Source organism: Photinus pyralis, unplaced genomic scaffold (genome assembly GCF_008802855.1).
Source record: "Photinus pyralis isolate 1611_PpyrPB1 unplaced genomic scaffold, Ppyr1.3 Ppyr1.4_LG2, whole genome shotgun sequence".
Lineage (NCBI taxonomy): Eukaryota > Metazoa > Arthropoda > Insecta > Coleoptera > Lampyridae > Photinus > Photinus pyralis.
In genome coordinates, this window is record NW_022170403.1 from 29895572 (window position 1) to 29913770 (window position 18199).

The 18199-nt window shown below is 37.9% G+C and overlaps 2 protein-coding genes across 7 annotated transcripts; both read left to right on the forward strand.

Annotated features, from left to right (window-relative positions):
- Nucleotides 1–1866: 1866 nt before the first annotated feature.
- On the forward strand, nt 1867–12445 carry LOC116163649 (dual specificity testis-specific protein kinase 2). 2 transcript variants are annotated; one of them, XM_031477685.1, is made up of 5 exons: nt 1867–2016; nt 2179–2621; nt 6224–6544; nt 10801–11314; nt 11494–12445. In XM_031477685.1, exons 2-5 carry the CDS (start codon nt 2385–2387, stop codon nt 12345–12347), a joined length of 1926 nt encoding a protein of 641 aa, XP_031333545.1. In that variant the 5' UTR covers nt 1867–2016; nt 2179–2384; the 3' UTR covers nt 12348–12445. The 2 variants fall into 2 exon arrangements, with proteins under 2 accessions (XP_031333545.1, XP_031333546.1); XM_031477686.1 differs by lacking the exon at nt 1867–2016 and adding an exon at nt 2074–2095.
- Nucleotides 12446–15920: 3475 nt separating this feature from the next.
- LOC116164730 (GDP-fucose transporter 1) lies at nt 15921–17595 on the forward strand. 5 transcript variants are annotated; one of them, XM_031478945.1, is made up of 6 exons: nt 15921–16125; nt 16172–16370; nt 16420–16645; nt 16692–16984; nt 17029–17283; nt 17489–17595. In XM_031478945.1, the coding sequence occupies exons 1-5, from the start codon at nt 16055–16057 to the stop codon at nt 17236–17238; spliced, it is 999 nt and encodes a 332-aa protein (XP_031334805.1). In that variant the 5' UTR covers nt 15921–16054; the 3' UTR covers nt 17239–17283; nt 17489–17595. The 5 variants fall into 5 exon arrangements, with proteins under 5 accessions (XP_031334805.1, XP_031334804.1, XP_031334803.1 ...); XM_031478944.1 differs by having other exon boundaries at nt 17500–17595; XM_031478943.1 differs by having other exon boundaries at nt 17029–17279.
- The last annotated feature ends 604 nt before the right edge of the window (nt 17596–18199 follow it).

The following is an 18199-nucleotide window of genomic DNA, read 5'->3' on the forward strand; positions in this document are numbered from 1 at the left end:
TCCAAGGAAATTCCCATCTCTGCTACAAATGAAAAATTCTTACCTCTGCCCAGATTCGAACATCTGAACTTCCGGCTATGTAGCCCAACGCTCTTTAACAACGAGTCAATAAGTGCCTTGAATTAAATTGGTGCTTTTATGCAACGCGTTTATTGTCGCTGATGCTTAGAGAGGAACCTATTAATTATTTTCCTAATCTGCAGACGTGTATCGATGTGTGAAGAGGTGAGTTGGCCTCATCGAAACTGAAAATTTCGAATTTGAAATATTTATCAAGGAAACAGAAAAACGACCTTCAACAGCTCTTTTTAATTATGTTTCTACACCAAATGTAGATGTATATGTAGATCTATTTTTAGCGCATTTTTGCTAATGTGTTTGTAAAAAGGTAGCTTTTAATCTCATTTTTGGCCGGCTGGCAGCAATAATGCCGCAGGCCATAGATGAATGCTGTATAGAAAGACGGGTGAATGTACTGTACCTACCGGGGCCGTGTAATTAACAATTTTATGGACGGGTTACATGATAGTGGGGTCGGAGACATCTGGGCACCATCCCCGAGCGTGTTTGACTAACCTGAAGATTTTTCAATTTTTTGCTATCTTCTATTGGTGTCGTCGGGGTCGGTAAGGTCAATTGTAAACCCGCACAACTTCTGGGTGGGAATTATGTTTTTTTTTCTAAGGTAGAAATTAACCACCTTTTGCAACTTGCAAGGCGCGTGTTTTCGGGGGGTAGTCGACTGTGGACGTCCAAAAGTTTCTTAGAGCTCTATATGGCAGTTTCCCTTTCTCGTGTCGCCAATGGCAGAAGCCCAACATTGAGTACTTTTGTGGTGGGTTTTTAGCGAAATCCACCAAAATGCGAACTGCGGGCGAACGGGACGTCGGAACTGGATAGGGACAAAAGGAACGTGGTAGCCCCCAATAATTTCTTACTGATGGTGCTGGTGATGGTGGAATCAAAACATCAAACCCTAATTGCGGATGCCGACAAAAGGAATATGGTAACCCCCGAGAGAACATACTGATGGTGGAGTCAACACTTCAAACGCGAATTGCGGGGAACGGGACGTCAGTGGGTACCGACAGAGAGATAATGTGGTCGCTCCCGACAAGATCTGAGTCAATATAATCAAAAAAATTTCCCGTGGCTAGCACCAGATTGCGCATGCGCTCTTTGCCCGATCGCTTTTAGCTCTTTCTTTTATGTCTAAAAATATGTGGACCATTTGGTTCCAATCGGTTCAGCAGTTTAGACGGAAATGAGAGTACTGACGAGGGGGGGGGGGGCTTCTCCCAAACATCTGTATCGCAAGTAATCCATGGCAAACAGTGTAGTACCTTTAGTAGCCCTTGCTCCATCTCCAGCATGAACATTTATTACGGGATTCATTAAAAAATGTCCTTGAAACGTTTTCAAAACTTCCAAAAAAAGTTCCTAATTTTACACTGGACCTCTTGATAGCACAGAGGAAATAAGATGCGTTTTTAGATATCATGATGATCGGTTTATTTCAATATAAAATTCTTTAGCCACGTAGATATCTAATTTTAACAACACCATTCGAGCTGTTTGCACAGACAATGTATTCGTTATACGGATATACCGAAACAAAAAACGATTCCAAAGAGTGCTTAAGGTGACTGTAAACAGATATTACTTATAGGAACACCCTATACCTTAATATCAGATATGGGTAAATCATTTTTATTTATAAACGATATTATTATTTATCCGGAGATTTCACTTTATTTCTTTGCAAAACATTAGAGCGTCCTTTCGATGGTATAACATTTTTTCTTGAAATTTGAGAACTTTCACAGGTCAGATGAATACCGCCATGTAAAGCTTCGGTGTCCGGTCCGACCCTGTATATTGCAGAAGATGAGAAAAAGATGGCAGTGAAAGGTTGCCACAATTTCAATAATTTTATTTCTATCGCAGCCCAAATGATTTTCTGGTAAAAGCGATGTTAATAATAAAAAGAATAAATCTTGTGAAGGTCCGCTGAAGGTGAGTACCGAAAGTGGGCTTTTTTGATCCGTTAAAAATACGAAAAAAAACATTCCTCCTACGTATTTTGATACGTGCAGTAAGTTGCATATCAAGCTTTCTAGAAATTTCTTTTAATAGACGAGAAATGTAATCAACACTTGCATTATTTGTTTGTTGCAGATACTAATTTGTGGTGTGCTCTTATCAGGTGATATCAACTTGGACAGACGGAAATGACAGTTGGGGAAATGTGAACTTTGACAAATTATAGTCAGCTGCCTTACAATAATGTGCGTTTTTGTGCCTCTTTTCGAAAATTATGTGTAATATCGTGCTTCGTAAATATCTGCCATGTACGAAATTGGATAAAAACTGAATCTCCCACGATGCACTTTTCCAATGACACCCATTGCATATACGACACACCGTGCGATCCCAACGATGCCGGATATCAAAAAGCGGCGAGATCAAACGAACTCTCCGAGCCGTCTAAGACGCGCTGCGATAAACTAAAGACCGGCGCTTCGTGTCAGGCGTTGAGACATGCGGTCGCGTCTCTCAATCGTCTCGACGATTTCCAGCAGGAGAAAATCGGATCCGGATTCTTCTCTGAGGTTTTTAAGGTGAGAGAATTAATTTGTTTATTATCGATTAGATTGCGGGCCAAGTTTATCATTTGATATGAGCGATTGTGTATTTCTGTGATAATGATTGACGTCAAAGGTTTCTGCAGTAGGTATCATTTTGATTGTATCTATGTCATTGATCTTTGAGGGGAGAGTGTAGATATCTGCACTGTTGCCTTTTTTTGTTTTTAAAACGGTTTGTAACCAGAGGAAGGCAAATAACAACTGACCACAGTTACGACCATGTAAGATTTCAGTTACTGAGAACCAGGAATGGATGAAATAAAGCCCTAGGGGCCAGTGTTTTTAGTTTTCATTTTTATTTTTTAACTTTAAATATCATTTGCAAATAATAAACAATATTAGGAGGAAATATTGGTATGTAATCTACCTCGTAATCTACCTAGACATGGTAGAGAAGAAATTTAAGGCAAAGCAAAATCTATTTTTCTACATAATGTACCTTCAACATGTACCTACTCAGTTATTCCACCTTGGTGCAATTAACAGATGCTATTACAAAATACTAAAAAGGCTTTCTCTTCTCTTCTAAATAGTCACTTTCAGGTCATCATCAGAAGCCGTGTTAGAAGAAAATGTTTAGCATCTATTCGTCCTGTTTTTTTGGATATGTTATATTTTATTTTTATTTTATTATCCCTCTCTTGTTTTGGGCCCTCAATATACCTCCCAGCCGACAATGGTGCAATAACCATTTCGAAAAGGTCGTTATGAGACTACTGGGTGTTATATAATTATTATAGAATCTCCCTTCTCTCACTGGGGGGGTGTTCCTTACTCCTCAGACTACTATGTTCTTTGCAATACTGCTTAGGAGAAGACCTAGGAAAAGATCATGCTCGAGACCATCTTACTATTCTTTCCTATAAAGCACCATGTGATTGCCAAGGGCAAAAAGTTTTGTGGGGAAAAGTGTTAGGTACCAGGGGTCTGGGGGGTATGGAATAGCTCCCAGCAGACAATGGTTCTATAATCATTTCGAAAAAGTCATCATGAGATTTACTGGGTGTTATATAATTACAATAGAATCTGCCTTCTCTGCTTGGAGGGGGGAGTATTTCGGACCCCCTGGTACTATGTTCTCTACAATATTGTTAGGAGGAGATCGAAGAGAAGATGATCTTACGATAATTAGATTATAAGTAAATAAATTTCAACATTTCTGTTATTAATAGCAATTCATAAAACAACAAAAGTCATGGCTATTGCTACTAATAACAGAAATGTTGAAATGTATTTTTAAATTTGCGGCTATACGAAAAGTTTAATAAAACATGTAAAAACAGTTTTGTATGCACCTTTTAATTCTGAACAACTTTGAACTATTTTTCTGTAAAATGTAAGGAGGGCAGGATATTGCATAAAACTAATTTCCCATGTTAAATCCCTATGTTCCTACTTACTGTGCACCACCCGGTATAATTATCATACAATTTCCCTTCACTCACTGGGGGATATTCCTCCCCCCCCCCATATGTACCATAGAAATAGAGTTGCACAGCTATGGCAACCGACACGATTACGGCATTTGTTTCAGAGCCACCTAAGACGTAAGTGAACACTATTTTTTAAAATAAATTTACAATAAAATTAAAATCAATATGGCGGCCATAAGAAATAACAATGTTGGCTATGATCGCAAAACACTATCTGGTGCCTTTAAGTCTCGTTGTCAGCTTTTCAACAGAACTGTCGCTTACTAAAGTTTATTCAAAATATAATATTGCCAAAGTATACAACAACCTGTCAATTGAATTAAAGAAAAATATGAATAACGCTACTTTTAAAAACCATTTTTAAGGTATTGTCTTTCTTTCATTCATTTACTCGCAATTTCCTTCCTTTTCCTTGTATTTTGTTTTTTTTCCTATCGTCATCAATAGCTATTGCCTTTGATAATTTAATTTTTCATTGTACCTTGTATCACATGTTTCATGCTGAACATCTGAACTTCGCCCTTTTAGGCTTCTGGCTACGATATAGTTTTTTTACTGTTGTATATTGCTTTATGTTTATTTTAGAGGTCTAATAAATGGCACTTATTATTATTATTATTATTAAACTTGAACGGCTGCATAAAAAAATTTCATTGGTTAAAATTCGAAAAATTTAAATGCAACTGTTTCCTTACTTTTGCATAGAATAAAGGGCCATCTGGCTGATACGAATAACTATGCAAGCTCGTGAGCGAAAAAAACATCAATAGAAAATCCCGTTCTTTGTTTTAGAGTGCACTAGCAGTGGTTATCGTAGATACCTACAAATATGTAAAACAAGTACTTATAAATTGTGCACAACTCTTGTGCAAATAAAGCGCATTTTTTAACCGAAATAGCTTTTGTTTTGACATCACCAATGGATATATATCTTGCAGACGTCTCAATCGCCCTTTGTGAGTACCCCCTTCCGACAATCCGTTCTTGAGCTATAAGGGAATATATCCGATCACGATAAGAGGTCGAGGAGGGGGGATATGGTTGGTAGAAATTAATTCCTCCTCCCCCCCCCCCCCCTTTGATAAGAGGACAGAAAGAAGGGCACTAGTTGGTAGAAGACGGTTCCTTTCGTTGAGATCTTTAATTAGAATACAATGGGATATAACATTAATTTTACCCCCCCCCCCCCCGCTCACTGATCTCGGAAAAGAGTCGCACGGGAAAGTTATATAGTTTGTTCAAACCAATTTATTTCGATGAGACCTTTCATTAGAATACCATGAAGGGTAGAACATGTCCCCCCCTCCCCTCCATTTTCTAAAGTTTCACTTGGCACCACTAAAGGCATGCGTATGGAAAATCGGAGACCGAGTCTGGACCAATTGGTTGTCGTTTCGAAAACAGCATCTCAGGAAATAATTCGTGGGGGGGCCCCCCTTTTAGACAGCGAAATTTGATGGCCGTCTGGCACACCTTCAAGGTATAGGGTACCTACTGCAAAAAATTTCAGGATTCTAGGACCATTCTCCTAGAAGTAGAGACTGCAGAAGTGGGTCCGGACGGACGGACAAAACGCAAACAATAGCACATTTTTTTAATTCTTAAAAAATGCGCTAAAGAATGTAGGCCAATTCTCTATTCTTATGACTTTCTGAGAACAATACAGGGTGTAACAAAGAAGTATTCAACAAAATTGGGTGGTAAGGGGTCCAAAACCCCTTTCAATTTGTGGTAAGTGACGTACTTCTGCATGCATGGTTAAGGGGGGCATTTTTATAATGTCATATTATTGAAGAGTATACTTTTTTGGATATAACAGCATAAAAGAGTACCTATGTAATAAAAAATGGTTGTTGCTATTTATCAAAAATATGCCCCCCTTGACCATGCAGAAGTACGCCACTGGCCACACATTTAAAGCACGTTAATTAGTAGCAAACTTTTTGTAATCGTTACCTTAAAACGCCTCATCTAAAAAAATTGTTTTGAGATATTCAGTCTGGAAAAAATGTCCACCCTGTACATTCTGAAGATCATTAAAATCCCGAACAGGAAATTTCCGAAGATTCCGAGTGATGTGTTTTGTTATCGTATTCGACCATTAAAAGTACGAACATTACACTTTTTTTTTCTTTTTTGCAGGTAACCCACCGTACGACGGGTCAAGTGATGGTGCTCAAAATGAATTTGTTACGTTCCAATCGCCGCAATATGCTCAAAGAGGTTCAGCTGATGAACAAACTGTCGCACCCAAACATATTAGGTTTCCAGGGCGTTTGCGTTCACGAGGGACAACTTCACGCCCTCACTGAGTATATAAACGGCGGCTCTTTAGAACAATTGATACAAAATCGGTCCGTCGAACTGCCGCAGCACGTGCGAGTGTCATTGGCTAAGGACGTCGCGTCTGGGATGCAATATTTGCATTCCAAAAATGTCTTCCATAGAGATTTAACTAGTAAGGTATGTATTACTTCTACTCAAACTAAATTCTGTGTGATGGGCCATTGGTATATTCACTGTGTTTGTCCGTTTGTCCAATCACATGATCTTCACAAAAAGCTTACAAAAGTCATGTGGTAGGTGTTAATGTGGAACAATGTGGTGATATACTTTTTTTTGTGTCAAATCTGGCAGTAGAAAAGGATACAAATTTTGGGGTGTCTATTATAACATTATACAGTTTGATGATATTTGCGCGAAAGACATGAAGTTCTGTTATCATGGGTAATAAAGATAAACAACAACTGTAAACAGGATGTATAATTATAGAACAGATAACTGGGTGGTTGGTCCATAATTAGCTTATCCTTGTTAGTAAATTCCATAAATAAAGTTGTATACAAGAGGTAGTAGAAAATTTCTACTTTTAGAATGTGTGCTCTTAGTGCCACTTTTGGATTTTTTTTTGTATCTGTATCAAGTTCAGGTACTTCCCCCTTGTAAAAGCTGTCAACATAAACTTTCTGTATTAAGTTGCTTATAGTTTATAGTTTAAATTGGCAGTTTGATCGACTCTTAATTTAAACATTAATATGTGCGACACATCATTTGTTAGTATTTTTCACAAGGAAGATAATTCCCTGTCACTGCATTCCCCATTGTCAAAAGTATAGCCGCATAACGTCTGTCTTTTTTGCGTATTTTCCTCAAAACGCATTGGCTGGTCTTTGTTGTGCGTCCGTCGGCTTTTGGCGTAAGATTTGAAAGCAGAATTATGGTACACGGTAGCGATTGCCTTAACGGGAACACAAACAACAAATCATAAATTAATTAGCAGCAGCTACAGGGAAATAAAATGCAGGAAAGATAAACAATATCCCCCCTGATAATTAATGGAACAAAAAGTAGCTAAAAGCTTACCTTGCAATTAAATGTAGCGGTAGAAATTTCTGTACAAGAACACTCAAAACCGGGAAATACAGTACAAAATAAATTTACGGAAACTATCAAAACACCAAAGGCACCTCTAAACAGCACTTTACCTTTTACAAAATTCGACTATTTCATGGAGGGATCGACGGTTTTTCCAGCCGACACAGCGTATTCCACATTCAAAAATTAAAACCTCGTTAATGTAATGTCCTAAATGTAATTGGTGTTAACATTTAAATTAATTAAGAGCGCTTCTTTTGAGTTTTGAGACCCCTCACGACTTAATCGGATGCTGTTTACAGCATCTCATTTAATCAGCTACCGCTAATTACACTTACTTAATTTGCCGGATAATATTTCTTACTTCTTAATTCTAATTCACCCCCATTGTCTTATCAAACTGATACCGGCGTAAACCCGCATGGCCTTACAATTTTAATGCTCGTTTTAAATTACTATAGGAAACTAAAACCGCCAAATAATGACTTAACAGAACTGAAATTCCAAGATATTAATTTGCCTCGTCGTCTAAGTGACAAGAACTTTCGGACGCGACAACAATAATTGAAATATTGTGACGGAAATAGCGAATTAATTACAGCTTTTGTTTATGGTAACTGCGGCTGAAACACATACGATTTAAATCCACTTTGACCTTGAGATCTGCGCATGCTCCAAGTTCAAGATTATTCGATTCAGTTCTGTTTGTCGACAGAAACAGGTCTGAATGTTGAGATATGGATTTTGTTTATAAGAAGGGGTGAATCTGTCTGTAGTAAATGTATGTAATTTCAGTACTATCCGCCAACAAATTATAGTTATTTACATAAAAGTCAGGAAAATGATACCAAGTAGTGTCATTTTAGTGACGAGTTTTGTATTAAATTTTACCCCGAATCATTTTAATTATGATTCATTTTGATTAATGTCAATCTGTCAGTGATGACAGGAGTACTTTAATTTCCGAGTCAAGTAATGTCATTTTACTGACGGGTTTTGTATTAAATTTTATGTACGACTGCTTGATAATGCGGTGATTACAGTCCATAATGATAAAGTAAAACGGCCACCTGTCAATGTGACAGACGTACTTAGGTGTCAATCCAAGGTAAATTCAAGTATTTTAGAAATACTTGACAAATGCTTAACATCTGTTGTCAATGATATATAGATTTTATCGTTTATTGAATTCCATGAAATTTTCATTTTTAAGGGTTGTTGCAGTCGTACATAAAGCTTTGTATATATCGCGTCCGTAAATAGGCTTTATGGGGACTCGCCTTGTTCAATAAATAAACGGCTCGTCCATAAAGATCCAGTTTATGTAATTGATATATAAATAGCTATTATCCGAAATCGTATTTTAACATAAAATTTAAATTTTCATATAGAACTTTTGATATGCCAATCTGTCATTGATGACAGGAGTCATTATAGACATTTAGCAATGTGACAGGTGCGGCCGGTAAAGTGACAGGCGGCAGGAAAAGTAGACTGGTCTGCCTCCGTCATGGAAACTGACATAAAGTAGGCATGAAAATGAAGGTTTCAGGACGATTTTGGGTAAAATGTATTAAATTGGATGAATGTGTTTTTTTTTCTTTAATTCCACTTTTGGTCATTTTTTTTCCTGTTTTTATGATGTCACGCAAGAACTGACTGAATTTAGTAAGTTATATATAGGCAATAATATTTAGTTAGACGGGATCTCTACTCTACAAGGTTGAGTGGAAGATCAGATCACCATAAGGTGTGATGAACTCCGCCTTGAGATTTTTTTTTGTTTTCGTTAGTTGGTACTGTTTTCACCTTTTTTTTTCTTTTCTGTAATGTTTGATTCTCTGTACGAAACAAAAAAATAAAGCCGCTATTATTATTATTATTAAATGTGTGTACGCCACGGCGCGTATGAACGTCCGCCATATTGAGAAGCCTAATAGGATACTAGCTAATAATACATAAGCTCCTTCCTTAGTCTTTTATATCAATGATTAACTCACTGTAAATCTAATGACTTGGTGTACGCGCAGATCTCAAGATCAAAGTGGGCTGAGATCGTTCTTGTATATTTACTACTACACTTTTTGGGACTTCAATCTTATAAATTTAATCGTATTGAAGCCTAGCTTAGTTTCAAGCCGACCTTTACATTTGGCAATCCGAAAGAAAAAAGGAAATTCTTTGTTTATCGCAATCTCTAGCTCATTTTCTTTAATCCTATTTTTTATTTGAGAAGCGGCTTCACAAATTCAAAAATGTTCCTTCGTGTAAATTTTATCACTTGTAATTAAAAGGCCTTGCTAAGAATTAGATTTTCTCCCGGAATCCACTGTAATGCGTCTCCGCACATATACAATTACTGGGAACCCACTCCCGAATTTGCTTAAATGTTTCTCTTCTGTACTCGAAATTTTGAAGGTCTCGCCACATGTTTTTTACTCAAAATTAAACTTTACAGCGACTAATTCCGCATTCTGATTCTTGAAATCGAACCTCGAATCTGCACACATACACGAGGATCTTTCTTGTATCCCAGCTAAAAATGCCGAACGCAAAATAATTATTTTACACACCGATGTTTATACGTGAGCGCTCTCAGATTGGTGCTGTCTCGCACGCCTTAACTTCTCTAAGAATTTAATTTCGCGTATCTAACGTAGTACGTGATCGCTCAACGATAGAAAATTTTACGCACAGACAGTGTGCGTCTAGGTGTGCGTGATCGCTCGCGAATAGTCGTCGAATCCCCTGCTCTCTCAGTTCTTTCGCTATTTGAATCCCGCCCACTAGAAAAACTGAAAAGGCACTTTTTTGTGAACGCAAATTACCTCGACTGGCGTGCCCTAACAACCAATAAAAAACCCGCATTTTCGTCACATGCTCTGCTTTAAACAGAACGGAACGAAACTTAGGTCCCAAGACATGGTGGCAACCGCGTTCGCTTTCCTCAATACGGTTTTTGTTATCGCTTGTTATCGCCAGGTATACTTTTGTTCATATTCGCTGAGAAGCGGTAAATGTGTAAATTCCCCTAGCTTTCAAGAATGGCTTCTGCACACAACTTTAGTGGTCAAATAATGTTTTTGCATGATCTTTTTGTCCCATCGCTGAAAGGACTTTGGGACGCTAGGGGACTTTTTTGGTTCTCATGGGCGAAGAGCTCGGGTATATTTCCGTCTGGATACGCGATAAGGAGGCGCCCATGCGTACGCGGTGGAAAGCGACGTATAACACCGCAGACCTTACAAAAGGTGCTAATTCAAGTGGCGCATTAGGGTTACTTGATTTTTATTAGAATATCATAAAATCCGATCTTATGGCTCCTCATCCTCAACTTGTTTCAGAATGTACTGATAAGAGAAAAGGAAAATGGCGACCTACAAGCGGTGGTCGGCGACTTTGGACTGGCAGCTCGCATCCCGGACCCGAAAACGAAACCGAAACTGAGCACCGTCGGTTCTCCATATTGGATGTCGCCGGAATGCCTCAAGGGACTGTACTACGACGAAAAGAGCGACGTGTTCAGTTACGGAATCGTCCTTTGCGAGCTGATCGCGCGCGTCGAGGCGGATCCGGATCAATTGCCGAGAACGGACAATTTCGGCTTAGATTATCTTGCCTTCCTAGAATTGTGTGAACCTAATTGTGTACCTGATTTCTTACAATTGGCATTTCGATGCTGCACGATAGAACCGATTAGCCGGCCGAGTTTTACCGAAATTATCGTGATACTTAGTGATATTCAAAGCGAAATTAAGCAGGCGACGGAAGCGGCCCAGTTGGTCAACTGTCCGGCGCGCAGCGAAGAGCAGCTACCCGTGCTATTTATCCAAGCGGCGGCTCCACAACATCGCAAAAGTATGTACATTATTTGACGCCATCTATTGTAAGAATGAGGAATTAAGTAAACATTTTAACATGATTGTTTTGAAACTGACTGGAAAAAATAGCAACTTTTGACAAGCACTGCTTTGTTAATTCACACTAACACGAATATAATTGTTCATTTCAACAGTTTGTGTTGTGGTTATTTGCAGGTTTACATCGAAGGTCATTATCGGAAGACGTGTCCGCATTAGCGCTTTCCATTTATGCGACACCTAGTGAAAAGGCTCGCCGACACGCCCTCACCATGTGTAGACAAGATCCGCACTATAAGCCGCGCACCAGCAACCCGTTTGCGGCGCTTGAGCAATTTCGCGGTGTTAAAAAGTTACTAGGTAACTCACTTTTCTCATCCTGCTGCGAAGTTCCCGTGCCGTATGAAACTTCGGAGTCTCCGCGTTCACTACCGGGCTCGCCGACAAGTGCTCGTAAAGTCCCAGTGCGTATTCCTCTGTTTGTCGATCCTCTGTATAAGGGAGGGTCAAGTACTAATTTATGTGATATATCGACACAAGAAACGACCACCCCGTCACTAAGAAGGCGCGGTTCTTGCGAGTCCGGCTTTTATTCTAGCGTTGGAGAGTGCCTGTCACCCAATAGTCTATGGGACAGTGGAACGGCAGTCAGTTCGCTGCGATCCTTGGACGAGTTGGAGCCTAGTGAGCTGCAGGCGCTTTGTAAACGTGCATCTTCAATCTACACAGATAGCAGTGACGATATTCCCAGTATGGGAGGATCAGATTGGACACAGGACTTGCGCCCGAATATATCCAGTATTGTCGAGTATTTTGAGAAGAAGGGTGCAACTCTACGCCATTCTGGAACGGCGTGCGGCGATTTACAGTTAAGTTCTCGTATAGCGGCCCTGAGACGTTCGCTCGAAAGACAAGGTTCAAACGTTTCCACGAATTCCGGCCCCCAGCTGATGCAACGTCACAAGTTCTCGCGCAACATCATTTGCGAAGGTGCCGTTCGATCGAAACTGCCTTTATTCGACAAAAAATAGGCCAGTCTTCCCTTACTTATTATTTCTAGTCATATATTTTACAAGCAAATTGTTGTATATATGATTTCGAGGCTTAACTAATTAGAATTTGTATTATTTTTAATGGTATTATTTACACGATTTATGGTTGGTGTTTGAGGCCTGTTATGTGAAAATACTGCTATGGGACCGTCCAGTATTTATTATTAACGTTGTTTCATCCCCCCTTCCCTCCAAAATAATTTTATTTATTAAGAATTTTTTTGGTTGATGTTACATTAATCATGTTTGTATAGTTATTCGGTCTGTTCATATAGTCTTATTGTCTTGTCAAAATGTCAAATGTATACTGGTTCATTAGGAAATAGATATGGTTTTTGTAATTGTTATATCCTAACCGTTCCTATGTTCATTTCAACCAGTGTCTGTATCGCTTTTACCATTTGTAGCGGTAGCTTCTCTCCTCTTACATAAACACTATTTTCTTCTTCACCTATACTCATTAGTCATAACTTTACTCTTTTTGGTTTTTATCTTCAAGCTGTAATTACTTTCCATTCCGTCCTCTCAAGTTGTCTTCGAGCAGTTCCACAAAGAGTATAATTTCTTCATCCAACCGAATAAAAGATATTCTTCTCCCTCCAATAACTCCCATATTTACATCCCAAGTATTGTTCAGAATACCTATTGAAGGGTTGGACAACAAAGACACCCCTCAGGATGTCACCTAATTACTAGCAGTACCAGCGAACTTCGTGCTGCCCTGAGAAATCTCGTTTCTTCGGGAAGTCTCTTTCGGAACACGCCTTCATACAAACCTACATTCTAAATGTCGAAGTCTCTTCTCGACTGTAAAACAAAATCCAGTTCCCATTTGTGTGGGAATTTCAGAAAGTGTTTTACTACATCAGAAACCTTCGCAGACATACGCAATTGATACGTTTCACCATCAATTTTTTTTCCTCGCCTGGATTCTTCTAGAGCCGTAGTAGATCTCGCTTTAGCGCCATCTATTAGTCATATTACGATTTAAAGTGAAAGAAAAAAATGTTTTTTACGTCATCCTTTATATATAGACAGTTTTTGAACCGAGATCGCACAAACTTAAAAATATTTTCCAGGTTTTTCTCGTGGCCGTTTTAGTAATCAATTTTGTACCGCAAGCCTCTACGATGGACAGGTTCCCAGATACAGTACCTCGCATTCTTAGTTGGCGACCCTGTCAAGATTGCGGAAAACTGGAATGTAAGGAGTCTTGGTTAGAAAGACTTAAATCCTTTCCGAGGCTTTATATGGCTTACAATTTGAAGACTATGTTTTCCCCAGGTTTTTAGGTTTATAGAGTGTGTTTTCTAGAGCGTTTTAGTGTTTTTTAACATCTACCACTTTTCCTGGGTGTATAGGAACCGCTAGAAAGTCTTCAAGTGTGTTTCCGGGCGGGAAAAGTTAAAAAAAAGATTTTAGGCACTTTGCCATACTTTGCTAAATTCTAGATTGAGCACTAGACGCGCTTGTTAATTAGACATATCTGGAAATGTAACCTTAAAAGTTCTAGAAGGATATCGAAAAAGTCTTCTAAACGCGTTTTCTAGTGCACAAAAGCTTTCCCAGAGAGTTCTAGTATTACCCTAAAGCCTTTTACCCTTCTTTTCGAGCTTCCTAAGCATTTTCAGAATTGTATAGGCACTTTACAAAGCCCATTCTGGAGCATCCTTCCTTGTAATAGAGCTTTTTCGGTACACTAAGCTCTGAATAGAGCCAATGGGGTTATCGGAAGGTTTCTAATCGCGTAGTCTCTAAAGATCTTTAGAACAATAAGCGGCGTTTATCGAAATTTTTTAAGTCTTGACTGATGCTATCTAGACTTTCTTTTAAGAGCCTATGGCCTTATAGTGCGATTCAACAGTTTGAACAAACAAACGAATTGTTGAATAGCCAATGCATTGCATATACAGGGTGGTGCCTAGCGCAACGCAGCATAGGGATTTCAATGGTAATTTCTTTATAGTCAATTACTAGCTCCCCTATTTATTTTAGAGCAAAAGTCTAAATATGTTTTTTAGAGAAAAAAATACTGCATCTGTTCATACTTTTAGTTATAATTTTTCAAAACCATAGAAATCGACAAAATAAAAAATTATATTTTTATAAATCAGTGATGCTTTGGAATCTATTAACAAACTACAAACGCATCGCATCTAAGTTATTGTTGTTTGACGTCGAACGATTTTCATATTTAATTCTGTTTCAACTAACCGACTGAATAAAAGGCATCTTAGAGTAATGTTTTTTTAGAGAATGTATGCTGCATCTGCATCAGATACTATTTGTTTATCATTTTCCGGAATCAGAGTACCTACATAATCGAAGAAAAAAAAACTGATTTGAAGAAGATTTGTTCCTAAACTTATATTCGGATTTTCCGCTACTGCAGCCAAAACGTTGAATGTATTGTCGTTTTCCTGATGGTTTTGACGGACATTTTGAACGTTATTGCACTTGCAGTTCTTTAACTAATTTATAAACAAGTATAAATTTAATATACGTCAAAGGCAAATAATGAAACGTGATCGCTGTTTTTTTAGGTAATTCCAAGGCATATTTGATTTATTGTAAAATGAACCTTTTTATTTTGGCGATTTCTACGGTTTTGAAAAACGGAAAATTATAAGTAATACTATGAATAGATGCAGTATTTTTTTCTCTAAAAAAAAACGTATTTAGACTTTTGCTCTAAAATAATTAGGGGAGCTAGTAATTGACTATAAAGAAATTACCATTGAAATCCCTATGCTGCGTCGCGCTAGGCACCACCCGGTATAATCAAAGGGCCATCTCATGTGATACGTCATTATAGAAAGCTTATTTATTTCTCTTTCTTACTACCCTAATCACAAATGGCGTTAATTAGAAAATAATGGAGAAAATACTCTGAAGCTGAAATTTAAATTTATTTCTCGCCTAATACAATATGTAGACAAGTAACGGGCGATCAAAAATGAGTTGCTGTCGAGTCGCCTTTGGAAGTTCAAGTTAAGTACGCTTTCCCATGTAAACAAAAATTCCAAAGGTAATTCGACTCGACAGCAACTCATTTTTGATCGCATAGTAGTTGTAAGAAAACACACCATATGGACTGTGGGTTTGTACTTATTAAACGCCCGCTCGTTGCTTTTTTGTTAATTGTTGACGTTCTGTTAATTTAAAGTGAAATACATTAGCCAATCGAGCATATGGCAAGGTTTTTCTAATGTTTCTGCATTATTCTCTAATTTAACACTATACATGTTAAGGTAGTAAAAAAGAGAAAAAATAAGCTTTTTAATGGCATGTCACATGACCTATATTTCCATTAAAAAAATGCAAGATGACTGTCGCAATCAAAAACCATGCAGCAAAACAAATTTTTTTCGCCTCAAAATAAGTGAAATTAATTTCAAATGGGAGCGTTCTAAGTTTCATTTTTATATCTCAAACGGTTTGAGCGTGAGAGCTTTGGTTCAATTTTTAATAGCGACCCTGTGTATACAATGGTTAATGTACCGATCGCCGAATGCTTCCATAAATTGACTTGTGCTGAACCCTTCCTCTCTTCAGGCAGAAACGTCATACCAATCATAACCTTACATTCGGTCTATTTATTTTCGTTTGGTGTTTGATGAAGGATAAGATTAAATAGGAAAAATGATTACAAAACATCTGCAATACATACGTTAACCAGTGCCACCATGGCAGCATCGAGGAACGAAAATCTAGTTTCTAAGTACATCCAAATTTTCTTAATAATAGCAGGATACTGGTTTGTATGCCTCGCACTACTAACATATTTTGCAAGGATGTTTCAGGATAGTCTCCATTGTAACTGTATTTGTGAATAAGAGGCTACTAAGCGAAACCAATCTTAATGCGCCTATGAGCGTGGCACTATTTCAAACATTTATAACTGCACTAATATGTTTCGTGCTTATACAGCTGAGTGCCGTATTTCCGCAATACTTCAAATTCACGCCGGGTAATCCATTCCAGGCGCATGTCGTGAAAGATGTAGGTATACCTTTTTTAACTCCTTCCCTTAGTAAAGCTGTACTTAAAGGTTCTTCCTGTGTCTGTGCTATTCACGGCAATGATCGCCACGAATAACCTATGCCTTAAGTACGTGTCGGTGGCATTTTACTACGTTGGACGTTCGCTTACGACCATTTTTAATGTAATTTTTTCTTATTTAATACTTAGCGAGAAAACTTCTTGTCCAAGTCTGTTGTGTTGTTTTATGATAATTTTTGGTTTCTACTTAGGTGTAGATCAAGAAAACTTGGCAGGTGCTGACTTTGTTATTCGGGTTTATTTAATACACGGTGCTTTTAGGTAGTCTGTCTGTTAACGGGACCATATTTGGCGTCACATCGTCGCTCTCGTTATCGTTATATTCAATTTTTATAAAACGTGTCCTAGCGACCATCAATCAGGATGTTTGGCTACTGACGTATTACAATAATATTTATTCGACGATTTTATTTATACCACTGATGCTACTTAATGGTGAAGTGGTCACATTATGGGAGTATAGTGACTTATTCGCACCGAAATTCTGGTTATTAATGAGTGTAGGTGCGCTGTGCGGCTTTACAATTGGGATATTTACGTCTCTTCAGATTAAGGTTTGTTTTGATGGAAGGTTTCGCCGCTAACACGTTTCTTCCAGTACACATCCGCGTTAACGCATAACATATCGGGCACTGCTAAGGCATGCGTGCAAACAATTTTAGCAACGTATTGGTATCAGGAAATGAAATCGTTTCTTTGGTGGACTTCCAATGCAATTGTTTTGATTGGTAGTGCGGGTTATGCTAGAGTGAAGCAATTGGAGATGGAGAAGAAGTACAAAAGTGCCAATGCGTACCAAAAAGTTTAATGCAATCGTTTAAACTGTGATTCTGTTGCATTTTTATATAAGTAGGTAAATTTTTGTCCATTGCTAATGAACCTATTTATTACATCCACATGTATAGCCCAATGCTTTATTCAACAAATAGGTTTATTTCAGGGTGTGATATATTTTCAGAATATTTCTTATTTAATTTATGTCTTCTTGTCTTGATCAGTTCAATTGACAAAACAAAAAATCTTAATAAACTTAACTCGGTAATTCTAATTAATAACAGTTTTTTTACAGGTAATTAAATCAAACGATTGGGATCATTTGTCCTGCGTGATTGAAAATTGTTTAACGTTTTTTGGTAATAAATGGAATATTATCAAACAAAAAAAATATTTAAATAATGACCCAACCCTCAACGAGAGATTTTATTTCTTCATGTTCTACTCTTTTAGTCCTCTATTAATGTAGTCTGCATGTGGTTATACAGGGTTTGTAAAAAGTCCCAGCACATTCGATTAGTTCTGTTATTTATGAAGAAATTTTTTAATAATTAATAACTTGCATTAAACGTCCATTGTATGTGGGTGGCCAACTAAGAATGCGAGGTACTGTATCTGAGAATCTACCCATCGTAGAGGCTTGCGGTAAAAAAATTTATTACTAAAACGGCCACGAGAACAACCTGGAAAATATTTTTAAGTTTCTTAAATGACCGCTAGAGGGCGTAACTGCAATTTGGAATCTAAAAAAGTGATGTTTCTGTGAATTCCGCAATATTAACCTAACAAAAAAATACCCGGTCTTTGAAGTCGACGATAATCTGAACAATTTTTGTTTGACAATTTTTCCTGTATCTCTAAAAATGAAGTGGTGGGGGGTATTCAAAGGTTTCCGTAAAGAACACCCTGTATCTTCGAAACGGCTGAGCCGATTTAAACAAACTCGGGTTAGTTCTAAAGAGCTATTCTTCAGCTACAAATATTATACTATTTGA

What these genes read in the sequence shown, in the direction of transcription:
- LOC116163649 (XM_031477685.1), top strand. Translation starts at nt 2,385, where the DNA reads ATGCACTTTTCCAATGACACCCATTGCATATACGACACACCGTGCGAT. An exon ending in ATAGAGATTTAACTAGTAAG is followed by an intron (nt 6,545 to 10,800) that starts GTATGTATTACT and finishes AACTTGTTTCAG; the next exon opens with AATGTACTGATAAGAGAAAA. An exon ending in GGCTCCACAACATCGCAAAA is followed by an intron (nt 11,315 to 11,493) that starts GTATGTACATTA and finishes GGTTATTTGCAG; the next exon opens with GTTTACATCGAAGGTCATTA.
- LOC116164730 (XM_031478945.1), top strand. Translation starts at nt 16,055, where the DNA reads ATGGCAGCATCGAGGAACGAAAATCTAGTTTCTAAGTACATCCAAATT. An exon ending in TTAATAATAGCAGGATACTG is followed by an intron (nt 16,126 to 16,171) that starts GTTTGTATGCCT and finishes AGGATGTTTCAG; the next exon opens with GATAGTCTCCATTGTAACTG. An exon ending in TTACGTCTCTTCAGATTAAG is followed by an intron (nt 16,985 to 17,028) that starts GTTTGTTTTGAT and finishes CGTTTCTTCCAG; the next exon opens with TACACATCCGCGTTAACGCA.